This window comes from Stegostoma tigrinum, chromosome 29 (genome assembly GCF_030684315.1).
Source record: "Stegostoma tigrinum isolate sSteTig4 chromosome 29, sSteTig4.hap1, whole genome shotgun sequence".
NCBI lineage: Eukaryota > Metazoa > Chordata > Chondrichthyes > Orectolobiformes > Stegostomatidae > Stegostoma > Stegostoma tigrinum.
This window is the reverse complement of record NC_081382.1, coordinates 42,454,919-42,469,436: the sequence shown is the minus strand read 5'-3', so window position 1 is coordinate 42,469,436 and position 14,518 is coordinate 42,454,919. Positions and strand designations below refer to the sequence as shown.

At 43.0% G+C, this 14,518-nt stretch overlaps 1 protein-coding gene across 3 annotated transcripts in view; it reads left to right on the top strand.

Annotated features, from left to right (window-relative positions):
- The window catches only part of tsc1b (TSC complex subunit 1b), a 35,437-nt gene extending 22,028 nt beyond the window's left edge, over nucleotides 1-13,409 (top strand). Inside the window, exons 15-22 of one of the 3 annotated variants that reach the window (XM_048559051.2) lie at nucleotides 1,786-1,829; nucleotides 3,884-4,050; nucleotides 6,026-6,208; nucleotides 7,211-7,321; nucleotides 8,039-8,161; nucleotides 9,399-9,592; nucleotides 10,157-10,315; nucleotides 12,039-13,409. In XM_048559051.2, coding sequence (XP_048415008.1) covers nucleotides 1,786-1,829; nucleotides 3,884-4,050; nucleotides 6,026-6,208; nucleotides 7,211-7,321; nucleotides 8,039-8,161; nucleotides 9,399-9,592; nucleotides 10,157-10,315; nucleotides 12,039-12,504 — 1,447 coding nt within the window. In that variant the 3' untranslated portion in view covers nucleotides 12,505-13,409. The remainder of the gene's footprint in view (nucleotides 1-1,785; nucleotides 1,830-3,883; nucleotides 4,051-6,025; nucleotides 6,209-7,210; nucleotides 7,322-8,038; nucleotides 8,162-9,398; nucleotides 9,593-10,156; nucleotides 10,316-12,038) is intronic. The other 2 variants (XM_048559052.2, XM_048559053.2) reach the window with 2 other exon arrangements.
- Nucleotides 13,410-14,518: the final 1,109 nt, after the last annotated feature.

Here is a 14,518-nt window from a genome sequence, read left to right as displayed (position 1 = left end):
TAAATAATAACCTTTACTTAAATTCCAATAATTAACTGAATCCACTATGTGTTTCTAACTCTGTGATTGCTGTGGATAATTTATTTGATTTAATGGGAAGCCACAATGTGTTGGGTGAATCTTGAGTCTTTCTGTCCTTGTGTAGAATCTTCAGCATGGTACGAGACACTATAAACTGTTCTCTTCATATTTTTGTTTTGTGGTTGTTACAAGCGTTGAGATGGGAAGGGTGAATAGAATCTGTTGACTGGATGAGATGATTGCAGATTGTGTGATGAAACTTGCATGCGTTGACCGCACTGAGGAATCTACGCAAGCCTATTTGACTGGCTGGGGACGTATCACATCTACACATTGTCACTGAAGGGTGTTTAGTAGTGGAAGCAGGCAGCTGATTATTTTTCCTCTTCTTTCTAAGCACTGTTACAGTACCCCTCCCACACTGGAATGACCTTTCTGTTTTAATATTGGGACAGAAGTAGCTTTCAAACTTGGCATGTCAAAGTCAGTATCCAAATAATGGGATTCCCCGATCACCCAAGTGCCCAAACCAGGCTTTGTTACTAAAGATTGCTGTTATATTAACTCAAATGATGTTTCCTAATTTAGTAAGTTTTTATGTACACTAATATTTAACAAATTCCACGTCTCTCAGCCTTACTGTTAAGCTCTTCTCTTGCCCAGATCGGTGTTTGCAGTATTAGTTTTCCATGACTGAATATGAATAATAGATGGTCCTTTAGGCCAATGAGCATGCCACTCATTTGTAGCAAGTGCCTCTTCTGAAGTTGGGGCAGGTTTATTAATGCTTAATCCTCAAGGAGAAAATGTTTTACTTCGCTTCTTGGCTTTCTCTACCTGGCCTGAGGAAATACCTGCCACTTTGGGCACATACTGTTGTCCAGCACTGTCATCTGTTCAGGGCAGCACGGAGCCTATCTGAAATCCAAAGCCTCACTCAACCCTGGGATCTGTAGATAACATTGACAAAATGACCCTTTGTCATTGCTTCTCTGATCTCTTTAAAAGACAGAACCAACTTGAATTGACATTATACAATTGAATGTGCTGTATCAATTAAAGAATTTTTTTGTTATTGTAGTGGTTAAAAATGTTGGTGAATTATTTTTATCCTTTTTTTAAACATCAGAACTCCATTGGTACTGTACCCTTGTGCACACCTTGGATATATGTCCCAGCACCGGAGATGAGTTTCACCCATAACCATCTCCAGTCCAAAATGAGACGGAGTCTGACTCTAGCTAGCATTTCCGTTGTTGACTCAACGTATTTTTTGCAGCCTTTCTCTTTCTTTTATTACTAATTCCCACCCACAGATCGCCGGCAGAATGTACTCCCTCTTACTGTTTTTCTCAGCTGACCATTCTTCACATGTGAGCCTTCATGTAGAGTGCCAACAGACTTATCCGGGCATTGCACATCAAACCGAATCCGATTTTCACACTGGTATCCGTCTGCTCATTTACCAGCACAAGCTGCAGGAGGAAACTTATGACTGGTTTAAGGAAGGGGAAAGGAGACTGGTGAGATTCCCTACACTGTTATTCACCAACACTATAACCTTACATTGTTGACAGGTAGCAATGTCACATCTCACATTTACTCTCTTCCCACTTTTGGGTCCTTAACCAATTGAATTTTGCTAATTGTTGTCTATCTAGCAAGTTTTCAAAAGTGGAAGGTAGTTCTGGTTGATCATATGGTTACCTGTTCTTGACCTTGAATCAGTTACTCACTCTGTTTGTTTTCATGCACTAATTTTAGATTGCCTTTGCCCAGCAAATCTGCAGATTGGACTCACTTTGGAGGTATGTTGCACATGTTATCGTGACTGCTCTCTGGGTTGCAAAGGTTAACTGATGAGTGAAACTGCTACGAAGGATGCAGCCACTGCTATGAGCAAAGGTTTCAACATGACCGGTCTAAAAAGCAGACTCATTGCAATGTGATATAGATGCGATGTTTAAGTGCTAGATTTTTCCCCTCTCACTGCCCTATGCTTCTAAATGCTTTAAAACAACTGTGAGGCAGTATTGGCCAATTTTGAGCATATTTCCTGCACCTATGTAGTGTGCACTTCCCATAAATTGCTTAATTGATGCACTGGACTCTGAGCAGCAGTTTTCTGGGTGCTGTTACTAGGGTGGAACTTTAGAGGATTGCTGGGCAGTCACTGGGAGAGTCTAAAATATCAGAGAGGAATGGGGTGGCACGGTCGCTCAGTGGTTAGTACTGCTGCCTCACAGAGCCAGGTTCAGTTCCAGCCTCTGGCAACTGTCTATGTGGAATTTGCACATTTTCCCTGAGACTGTGTGGGTTTCATCCAGTTGCTCCAGTTTCCTCCCACAGTCCAAAGATGTGCAGATTAGGTGGTATGGCCATGTTAAATTGTCTAGCGTCCAGGGATGTGTAGCTTAGATGGATTAGCCATGGGAAATGCAGGGGAACCGGGATATGGTGGGGGCTGGGATTGGGTAGAATGCTCTTCGGAGGGTCGGTGTTGGCTCGATGGGCCAAATGTCCTGTAGGGATTCCATGATTGCAAATAAGGCATTGCTAAATGAGTAGATATCTCTGTTCACAGCAGTTAGATTACTGAACTAATATTCATTTAAAATTGTCAAATTTTCCTTAAAATTACAAAGATTAGTAGCTTCTATGTCAAACTGAAGTGGTAAAATTGTTTATTTTTAAATCACTTGCGTGTCCAGTATTTTATATGTATGTCCCCCAAACACGTATATAAAGCATTTAAACTCCCTTTCCTCTTCCATAGAAAAGGTTTGTTTGTGCAGTTTCTAGACCAGGAATGTTTGATTAGAAATCCATATAAAGTCAGCTTACAAATTCAGTTCAACCTCCAACTGAGTGTGTGCATATTTTGGGCAAGAATGTGTATAAATATTTAATTTTTGTAAACCTAGTTTAGCTTCTACTTGGCACAAAAATGAAACTTGGAATTTAGACTTTCTAGTTGTAGGTGTTGAGCAGGTTTCGTTTCACGAGTTCTGTTAGTAGAGTAACCTATTTGAGTAGAGTAACCTATTTGAGAACACTGAATCCTTAATAACTGAGCCAGAGAGATCCTTTGTGTTGGGTACATATGTAGTTAGCTAACAGTATGACTTAGCATGAGTGCAACTTGTAATCGCGTACTGGAATTGAGTATCCGAACAGGTTCGGAGGAAAAGGAAAGGCGTTTGCTTATTTTTACCAAAACACAAACTGATCAGAGAGTAGGATTGTTGAGTATTCACAGTTTTTTAAGCAAAAGTAAGGATCTTCAGTTTGTGTTGAGGTCTCTAGTCTTAATTTCTCTTGCAAATCGCTTGTTAGGCAGAAGATTGATTCTGTGCACAAAAAATAATTACAAGTCTACAGTGCGTGGGTACTAGAGTGACGAATAACTTAAAGTATGATGCAGATGGCAGGTTGAGTGATGTGTTGCAGCTCCAGCATATGGGAGCTGCTGGGCACCAAGGTGGTCCACAGTGAGCTCCATGGTTCCAGGATGTGGTCACACTCCTCATAAATCAAGAGCTTTAGCGCAAAACATATTTCCCCATTTTGGTGTCTCACACTGACTCGGCACTGCCTCAACATTTGTGAATGTGCCTGTGGTGAATTTCTCTTTCCCCTCCTTTCTCCTCCTGTGAAACTGCCCTGTGTCAGATTGCATCTCATAAATTGTGAAGTGCAATGGAATGCTATTTAAATGCAGGTTGCTTGTAGCTGATGCACAGGGAATGGCTGGGTCTTCTGGCAGTTTTGAGAGGTCAGGGCAAATTGTTATTTTCATAATGCAGCAAAACAAGATGGGGTTTTTTAAAAGCAATTTCTAACACTGTTCAATTGATCTCAGGTTCTGTCCCCATGGATGAGCTACAAAGGCTTAGGAATCAACTAATTTTATTGCACAATCAGCTACTATACGAACGCTACAAGAGAGAGCAACATGCTGTTCGGAATAGGCGTCTGCTGCGCAAAATTCTCAAAGCAACTGCACTGGAGGAACAAAATTTAGCTATGGTGAGGCTTTAAGAATAGAATTATAATGCATTACCTTGTTGGACATCCATGGAAAGGCTCACTGTAGGTTCCAACAGCTTCATTTGTGGCAATGTTTATAAGGTATCTGTTAAAAAGAAACCCTCACGACTCTCCTCTGTTTTTCCTTTGCCCTCTTTTTATTCATCTTTCTGTGGGATTGAATAAGCGTATGTTGTTTTGTGAGGAAAGGCTGGACACCTAGGCTTGCATCCACTCGAGTTTAGAAAAGGAAGAGGCAACTTGATTGAAACATGCGTAACCCTAAGGGGTGGTGACAGGACACCTGCGAAATGGATGTTTCCTCTTGTGGGAGAATCTCGAACTCTGGGACATTTAAGACAGAGATGCAGGAGAGCTTCTTTTTCTCAGAGGGTTACGAGTCCTTGGAAAACTTCCTGAAATGTGATAGGAGCAGAGTTGTAGATTTTTTTTTTAGCAGAGCTGGATAGATTCTTGTTAAGCAAGCAGGTGAAGGGTTATCGGATTGAGAGAGAATACAGTGCAGTGAGATCAGCCATCATCTTATAGGATGGTGCAACAGGCTTGAGGGGCTGAATGGTCTACTCCCAGTTAGTATGTGTGATTGGGAGGGTTTCCTCTGTTTCTAAATGGATGTGAGTTTGCTCGCTGAGCTGGAAGGTTAGTTTTCAGACGTTTTGTCACTATTCTAGGTAACATCATCAGTGAGCCTCCGATGAAGCGCTGGTGTTACGTCCCGCTTTCTATTTATCTGTTTAGGTTTCCTTGGATTGGTGATGTCATTTCTTGTTCTTTTTCTCAGAGGATGGTAGATTGATTTGGAGCCAATGTGTTTGTTGATGGAGCTCCGGTTGGAATGCCATGCTTCTAGGAATTCTCATGCGTATCTCCTAGAAGCATGGCATTCCAACCGGAACTCCATCAACAAACACATTGGCTCCAAATCAATCTACCATCCTCTGAGAAAAAGAACAAGAAATGACATCACCAATCCAAGGAAACCTAACCAGATAAATAGAAAGCGGGACATAACACCAGCGCTTCGTCGGAGGCTCACTGATGATGTTACCCAGAATGGTGACAAAACGTCTGAAAACTAACCTTCCAGCTCAGCGAGCAAACTCGCATCCAGAACCTCAACCTGAGCTACAAATCTTCTCAAAACTCTGTTTCTAAATGTTAAATCAATGAGTGTTGAAGGGGAAACAAGAAATCCCTCAGGGTTATTGAAAGAAGAAAGTGCCCTCCTGATGACCTGGTCTTTGTGACAAAGATAGCTCATCTAGTTATTTCTTCGATTTGTATGTGGGATCTTGCGGTGTGCACATTGGCTACATGTGATTTTTTTTTGCCCCTCCCTTGTCTTAGCAGCCTGACTACATCAGAGTTCCAGTTTTCCACTGGGGGCGGTGTGGTGGCTCAGTGGTTAGCACTGCTGCCCCATAGCACTAGAGACCTGGGTTCAATTCCACACTTGGGCAATTGTCTGTGTGGAGCTTGCACATTTTCCCCCGCCGTGTCTTCGTGGGTTTCCTCCAGCTGCCCCGGTTTTCCCCCACATTCCAAAGATGTGCAGATTACGTGGATTGGCTGTGGTAAATTGCCCATTGTATCCTGGGATATTCGGGCTGGGTGTATTAGCCATGAGAAATGCAGGGTTATAGCGCTAGGGTAGCGGGGTGGCTTTCAGAGGGGATGCTCTTTTGAGGGTCAGTGTGGACTTGATGGGCTAAGTGGCCTGCTTCCATGCTGTAAGCACTCTATGAACTATGAAATATGAGCTTTTGGCACCTCATTGCTGGAGGAAATGAATAGCAGCAAGTTCTGACGCTTTTTAGAGCTATATTTTATGAGGTATGTGGACAGAAGGTAAGAGGTTATAGCTTCCCTTACTGATTGAGGACAACATGAAGTTTATGTTTCACTGCTGTGAACAACCTAAGCCTCTGCCCCTCTTGTGGTCAATTCTGTGCAGAAGGACCAGCTGAAACTCCAGGAATTGGATATTGGATCTCTCAAGCACAGTTTGTTCATTGAGCAGAACCAGTATCGGCTGCTGCGAGAAGAGAAGGAATCTATTGTCAAGCATCTCAACAGCCAGATCGCTGAGTTGCAGAAGGAGCGAGGTGACTATCGTGCCAGCTGTCAGGAGCTGCAGGTACAGTATAGCTCATTGGCAGAAGCCGATTTCCCATTGGGCGAATTTAAAGAAGCCATCCTGGCGGGAGGCGGGGGTGCATTAATTGGACGTTTGAGGCACCTTTATTTTCTGTTACATTTGGTAAGAACTGGAGCTGAAGCTCTGACCAGTGGTTCATCGCCATAGCGTGCAAGGCCGCAGGAAAATGGGATTAGAACAGATTAACTTTGATGACCAGCACGGACAAGATGGACCGAAGGGCCTCTTTCCATGCTGTAAAATACTCTTACGTTTTGCATACCTTCCACCTAATCAGTCTGAAAGTTTACAAACCAATGAAATTCCAGTGACTCTGTATTTACAGAGTTCATATACTCCTATGAGATTTTACTTCACAGTTTTATATTACAAATGCTCATTCCTATTTGGCCTTGAAGATAGCGTTGAGCTGCTGCAATTCCTGCTGTGAAAGTGCGTGCTCAAGAGAGAGAGAATGTTTGTTTGTTTTTGTCCAGATGCCTCTGGAGGGTATCCATATCATAGAGGTGTAAATTCTGATAACATTTACACATTGGAGACCATAATAGATGTGACAGAGTTCATGGTTGGGTGCAATATACATCAAATTCTACAACGTTACAATGCGGAAGAATCCCATTCAGCCCATCATGTCCGCACCAGCTCTCATAAAAACTACTCAGCTGGTCCCATTTCCGTCTCTTGACTACTACGTGCAAATTTTGTCTGTTTATGTAATTATCCGATACTGTCTCTCAATCTTTTGTAATAGTGCTTTGTGACAGATTCTGCTCCCACTTACATTGCTTAATTCACAGATTAGTCTGAGATTCCTAAATTAAATAGATCACCGCTGAACCCGGGGTCTCTTGTTTTTTGAGGACATGCTTTAACTAAGTTTGTGCCAGGGCCAGGAATGATGGGCTTAATGGCCTTTGTGTTCTTTCTTTGTTTGTCTAATTTCCACCAAACTCTTGAGTGTTGTACCTTTTTTCCTTCTAGAATAAACTGCAGGATTGTCAGAAGATGATTGGGGAATTGAAGCTGGAGCTACAGAAGGCCAATAACAAAGCCTGTAATACTGCATATCTGCTGAACCAGATGACCGAGAAGGTGAGGGAAGTGACCATCTGCTTAAAGCTCTGTGAACTGGCCTGAATTCACGTGCAGTGATAATGGGAACTGCAGATGCTGGAGAAACCAAGATAATAAAATGTGAGGCTGGATGAACACAGGCCCAGCAGCATCTCAGGAGCACAAAAGCTGCTGAGATGCTGCTGGGCCTGCTGTGTTCATCCAGCCTCACATTTTATTATCTTAAATTCACGTGCAGTTGGGACCACTTCTTCAGAGTGTGGTTTATAGTTGAAGATTCCGCTCTCATCTCACTTTGCACATTAAACGTATGCAAACTGTTACACACCCAGCACTTTTTCATTCCATGCAGGTAACCCATGCTAATAACAGTCAAAATTGTGGGGGTCTGCTTAGTTTCTTAATGGCCGTACATCCAGCACAGGGTTGGATACGAAGTACAGCTCTCTCTACTCTTTTAAACTGAAATTAAAACTACCTTTATTCTTCTAAAACTGAAAGTAAAATTTCCTTTACACTGCCCCCAATCAAACATTCCTAAGACAGTTACAGTATGGGGCTGGGTACAAAGCAAATCTTGCTCTATACTGTTGGTTCAGTGCTCTGTGATGCGTATCGCACAGTTTTTTGCTAGCAGGGATCCCAGGGGAAGTTTAAAAGATTACTCTGCAGTGTCAGTTGTCATTCTTTAGGGCCCTAAATCAAAGGCTGATTGTCTTATTGAATTATTCCTAGTTCACCAGCACGCAGTCTGTACAGCAGCAAATGGAATGGTTAAACAAGCAGCTACTGCTCCTAAGCGAAGTGAATGAGCTACATATGGAGAAGTTACTGCACACTCAGATGGGTTCTGCCAAGGTAAGGATAATCGCAAAGCATTGAAAGTTTGTGGGTTTAAGCCACTGATCATTCATGTTCAGGAATTTGATTTGAAACTGAAAAATCATTAGGAATACTAATCAAATCTGTAAGAATAGTACTTACCCTATGATTTTACAATTCAATCCCCTGTAAAGTTGAAAATGGGTTTCTGGACTAAGTGAAGCAAATTAAACTGTGAAAAATCTTCATCTCAGTGTTCAAATCCCTCCATATCTTGTTCCACCCTATTTTTTTCACCATTTCTAGCCTATCAACTCTGATCTCTGCACTGCTCTGATTTTGGTCTCTTGTACATCCTGATCTCCCCCTCCACTCGTTGGTGGAAATCCCTTCAGTTGTCTAGGTACACCCTTTCTGCTCCTCCACAGTGACTCCTTAAACCATACCTCTTTGACCTGCCTGAGCATACGCAGAGGTGTTGAACTTTGTCTTGTGTTCCTACAAAGTGCCTTGGGACGACTTTTACCACATTTAAGAAGCTATATAAATGCAAATTATTAATTGGACTAAGGCACAATATGGAGGTACTGGTGTTGGACTGGGGTGGACAAGGTCAGAAATCTCACGACGCCAGGTTTTAGCCCAACAGGTTTATTTGAAATCACAAGCTTTTGAAGCACTGCTCCTTCGTCTGGTGAAGTCAAGTAATAAGTTTGAAATAAACTTTTTGGACTATAACCTGGTGTTGTGTGACTTCAGACTAAGACACAGTAGATTTAATTCAGTTTTTATTTATAATCGTTGTCTTGTATTAGCAACATAGTTATGCCACTTAATTGGACACATTACCAGTGCTATGCAGCACTTGAGCCCTCCTCCCTTTGTCTACCTCTGTCAACATCATTTTCTGTGTTCCTGAATACGTATTTAGCGGATCAAACCCTTACTGTATAGTCATTCTGTGACTACATGTTCTCAACTGTGCTGCCCTGCTTCCACTTGTGGGAGGGAATAATTACAGCATGATAAGTTTTCATAGGGTAATTCCATTATAAATATGGTAAATGTTTTTTTTTTCTGTGAGGTAGTCCCTAAGCTGAGATGTTGAGCAGTCTGTTCAAGTGGGCACACAAAAAAAAAACTCATGCGCCAATTTGTATCTCGCTCCGTCTCAATCGTCAGTCAGCATGAACATAACATGGGGAAGTTCTGCTGTTGGGTATAGAAGGTCCCTGTATTTAAGTGCATCATCTGCCCTCATCAATTTGTTCAGGCAGCAGAAGCGGAAATGCTGCGGATTTCTTTAGTCCGAGAGAGGGAGAAGATGAAGCACCGCATTCAGCAGCAAAACCAGAGATTGGAGGCATCGCAGCGCCGCATAACAGAGCTTGAAAACCAGCTGACAAAGAAAGAGCACCTTTTTCTTGAGCAAAAGAAATATTTGGAAAATGTTAAAAACATGGCCAGGTATGGTGGGCGAGAGTATGGCATGGGGTGGGTGAGGGGCTTGGTACACGTAACCTTTTGGCCATCTCTTTTGGGCAGCGTGGAAGCTCAATGGTTAGCGCTTCTGCCTCACAGCGCCAGGGACCCAGGCTCGATATCACCTCCGGGCGACTGTCTGTGTGGAGTTTGCACATTCTTGCCATGTCTGCGTGGGTTTCCCCCAGGTGCTCTGGTTTCCTCCCACAGTCCACAGGTGTACAGTTTAGGTGGATTGGCCATGCTAAATTGCTCTTAGTGTTCAGGAATGTGTAGGCTAATTGGATTAGCCATGGGAAACGCAGGGTTTCAGGGAGTGGGTATGGGTGGGATGCTGTTCAGAAGATCAATATGGATTTGATGAGCTGAATGGTCTGCTTCCACACTGCAGGGATTCTGAGATGCTTTCCGTTTAAAGAACAGATTGACTGTTTCCTCAGCATTACTGTTGTGGAAGAACTGAAATATCCATGTGGTTAGACTGTAGTTTTTGGGAACTGGGTGGCATTCAGCTGTAGCTGGATGTCCATGAGTCTGTTTATTTTCCAGCGGAGAGCTGCAGGCAGCAGATAGCCGCTATGAAGCCCAGAAACGGATAACGCAAACTCTACAATGTGAAATCCTGGAACTTTACAGCAAGTTGGAACAGGCAGGACCTCCAGAGAAGCCAGTGGGAGCAGAAAGAACACCTCGGCCAATAGAGGACAGGTGAGATATTTTTGTCCTTTAAATTAAATTGGGGTGACACTTAGGTGATACAACGAGTTGATATATTGTTCTTTTACACCACATCCTGGAGTCCTAATATGGTTCAGATGGACAGCTGTAAGGATTCTACTTAGAGTCATAGAGATATACAGCACAGTCCAACCTGTCCCTGCCTACCAGATACCCTAAATAAATCTAGTCCCATTTTCCAGCATTTGCCTCATATCCCTCTAAACCCTTCCTATTCATGTCCCCATCCAGATGCCCCTCAAATGCTGTAACTGTACCAGCCTCCTCCACTTCCTCTCGCAGTTGTACCATACATACACCACCCTCTGCATGAAAAAGTTGCCCCTTCTGTCCCTTTTAAATCTTTGCCCTCTCACCTTAAACCTATGCCCTCTAGATTTGAACTCCCCCACCCTGGGGAAAACACCTTGTCTATTTACCCTATCCATGACCCTCATGATTTTATGAACTTGTATAACGTCGGCACGGTGGCTCAGTGGTTAGCACTGCTGCCTCACCATGCCAGGGACCCGGGTTCGATTCCAGCCTCAGGCGACTGCCTGTGTGGAGTTTGCACAGTCCAAAGATGTGCAGGTTGGGTGGTTTGGCCATGCTAAATTGCCCGTAGTGTTCAGGGGGGTGTAGATTAGGTGGGTTATGGGGCATGGGCCTGGCTGGGATGCTCCAAGGTTCGGTGTGCACTTGTTGGGCCGAAGGGCCTATTTCCACACTGTAGGAATTCTATGATACTCGATGAAGGTCACCCCTCAGCCTCTGACACTCCAGGGAAAATACCCCCTGTCTATTCAGCTTCTCCCTATAGCTCAAACCCTCCAACCCTGGTAACATCCTTGTAAATCCTTTGAATACCTTTGAAGGATAAATAGTAGCCAAGATGTTATGGCTAAAATTTGTAGCATGATCCCCAAATGAAGAAATTCCCACAAGATTCCAATGTTGTAGCTTGTATTTTATTTGGACTCTGAGTGTTAAAGTAAACATGTATTTGATGTGCAAATTAGTAAGTCCAAAGTCTAAGTTATAAATAAGCTGCAAAGACTATCTCATGGGATGGTAAGTATTCCTATTACTCCTCATACAAATATGGCCCCCGATGCAATCTCAGCCTTAACATCTTTGTTAAATAAGATACACAAACTGCTGGAAAAACACAGCAAGACTGACACCATCTGTGTGGAGACAAACAGTAAACATTTTGAGTCCAGTAAGACTCTGCAATGCCACATTTATCCATGTTGTAAGTGCTATGTAAATAAAGTATGCATTTTAAATGAAAATTTGATATAAAGGGAAAGAGAATAGACAGTTCTCCTGATAGAACTGTATAAAGTGAGTTGAGAAGATAGTCTCACAAATCACAAACCCAGGTATAGACCTGAAGTGTGTCTCTGCAGTGTTGGACTGGTGTGGACAAAGTCAGAAGTCGCGTGACACCAAGTTATCGTCCGACAGGTTTATTTGAAATCACCAGTTTTCAGAGCGCTGCTCCTTCCACAGGTGAAGTCATTTCAGAGCAGTGCTCTGAAAGCTTGTGATTTCAAATAAACCCGTTGGTGTTGGGTGACTTCTGACCATGCAAAATTTATGCCACAAAATCTGAGTTGTAACAAAGTCCATATCAAACTTGCAGAGCACTAACTAAAAGATTTTTTACTGTCCTAATCCCCTTTTCTGTATTTTTTTTACGAAATAGGTGTGAAAACATTGGTGCCATTTCTGACTCTTTTGATGAGAGCCCAGATGCAGAGAGCACTAGCCACCAAGCGAAGCCCCCTGTGGACCCCAGCACCACGACTGACCGGTCTCCCGAAAGAAAGCTACAGCCTGCCCTGATGGTGGCCGAGCAAGGGGGGCGAGGTCAAGGAGCCCTGTGTCCGAACCTCCTGGAGCAGCCCACCGCCCCAGTCACGGTCGGGTCCTACCCCAGCTCCAAAAGTCTCCTTGGGATGCGTGCCCGCGAGCTGTTCAGGAATAAGAGCGAGAGCCAGTGTGACAACGAGCGGCCCAAGATGGACAGCCTGTTTGACTCCCTCAAAACAGAGTACAGTGTGGAGCTGGGAGACTCACTCGGACCCATGAAACTGCAGGTGTCCAGTCCAGAAAGTGTCAGGCAGCTCAGCATAATGGACTATGACGGAACGCATCATGACCAGAATTAATGTGGGGAGTGGGTGGGGAATTAAAGAAAAATAGTCAGTATTATTCTGAGCAGTTAATGCCTGCTTTGCTTTGTAAGCATGTCATAAGTTTATAACAAGGTACAATCCAGTTAAGGGTCACATGATCCCTTCAGTGGAATGTTTATATATTCCAAGAGGAAAAAAAAATGCAAAAAAAAACTTGACATCAAATCCCTGTGTAACTGTGAACAAATAAGTTGTCTTTCATGTTTTGCACTACATTGTATTGTACGTATGGTATGTCTGTAGATGATGGCCACCCAGGTATGACGGAACATCTGATTGGAACCTTTTATACTCCCTCCCCTTCAAATGCTTGCTGCTGACCCAATCGGACTGCTCCTCTTTAGTTGGGCTGGAGGTGTGACCTTAAAGACGTTCATCGTACAAACTGATGAATTCTCTTGCGGTGTTCAAAAGGAAAAATTAGGCTGGACCAACTTCCCCACAGGATCTTTGTATCAGGACTTTAAATAATGAAACAGTGCCGTGATTTCAAACCTCCTTACTTTTACCCTGACATTTCCAGTCATTGCTTCCCAAGCTGTGATGATTTAATCTCTTGAAGATACTCGCCAGTGGAAATCAAGCCAGAGACTGGGGGCAGAACTGCTCATGGATTTGAGCGAGAGACCCTGACACACCATTTGAAGTGAGGAGGTGGTGTTCAGTGTTCTCTTGCCAAATTTGCCTGTCTTTCAGAGGGTGGGGTGGTCAGTGGAAAGGGGAGGGTTTGTCTGCCTGCTCAGACTCAGTATTTCTTTTGGGGGGTGGGGGTTCAAAGTTGAGTTGATGATGAATATTGCGCAGTGATTTAATAAAGGGCTACCCTCCACACTTGCAACTGTCTATTGGTTTTAATTTATTTACCTTACCTGGTTGTCGTATCTAAGTTCTCATACACAGTGTAAATATCCTTCTAAGGCTGACCCTACACTCTCCTGATCTGCAATTGAGCACAGAGATCCAAAATCATTGGCAGCAGGGTGAGGCCTTGTGTCAAGGGAGCTGTGCTTGCAAATTAAATAGTTGTCACATTCCATCCTTGGAGGTCTCAAATATGAGCTGATAAGTGTACATCTGACTATAATTGTGCATTGCTTTTTGTGAAAATAAACAAGTTAGATCAAACTGCTAATTTCACTAGAACATAGTTTAATTTGCTTTCTGTTTCAAAAAATTTAGTAAGACATTGGAGCATGTATTAGTCCCAGGAATGGATTATTAAACAAAGAAGATTACCACATAGTTTAAATGCTTCTTTGCAAATGCTGAAGCAGTCCATATCCAAGTTCAGGAAGTCTCGGATAATGTCAAAGTTTGGTCTGATGAGTGCAAGTAATATTTGTGCCATGTAACTTCCGGACAATGATCATCTCTAACGAGAGAATCCAACCTACGCCCCTTGACATTCACTGACATTATGATCAATGAGTCCACGCCATCAACATCCTGAAGATTACCATTGACCAGAAACGCTAGTCTAGCCATGTAAATATTGTGGTTAAAAAGTCAGAGGCTTGGAATCCTGGGAAGTTACCCCCCCTGCTAGAATTATCAGTACTATGATAAAAATTATGTCAATACCGATAAAAACGATACATTATTATTGTACAGATGTGTAATTTAATTTGAGGAGCAGCTTGTTTCCCCAAAGCCTGTTCGACTACAAGGCACAAGTCAGTTGTGAGATGGAAAATTCCCCATTTGTCTTGGAGTGCAACTCCAACAACACTTTGACACAAGCAGCCTGTTTGATTGGCACTACATTTCACTCCTTAGACAGTAGCATCAGTGTGTAATGTCTACAAGATTAGTGCAGGTATTTACTAAGGCTCCTTAAACAGCACCTTCAAGCCTTTACCATCTTGAAGGACAAAGATAGTAGGTACATGGGAACAATGCCACCTGCAAGCTGCATTCCAAGTCCCAAAGTGTCCTGACTTGGAAATATATTGTTGTTCCTTCTATTATGTTAAATCATAATCCCGGA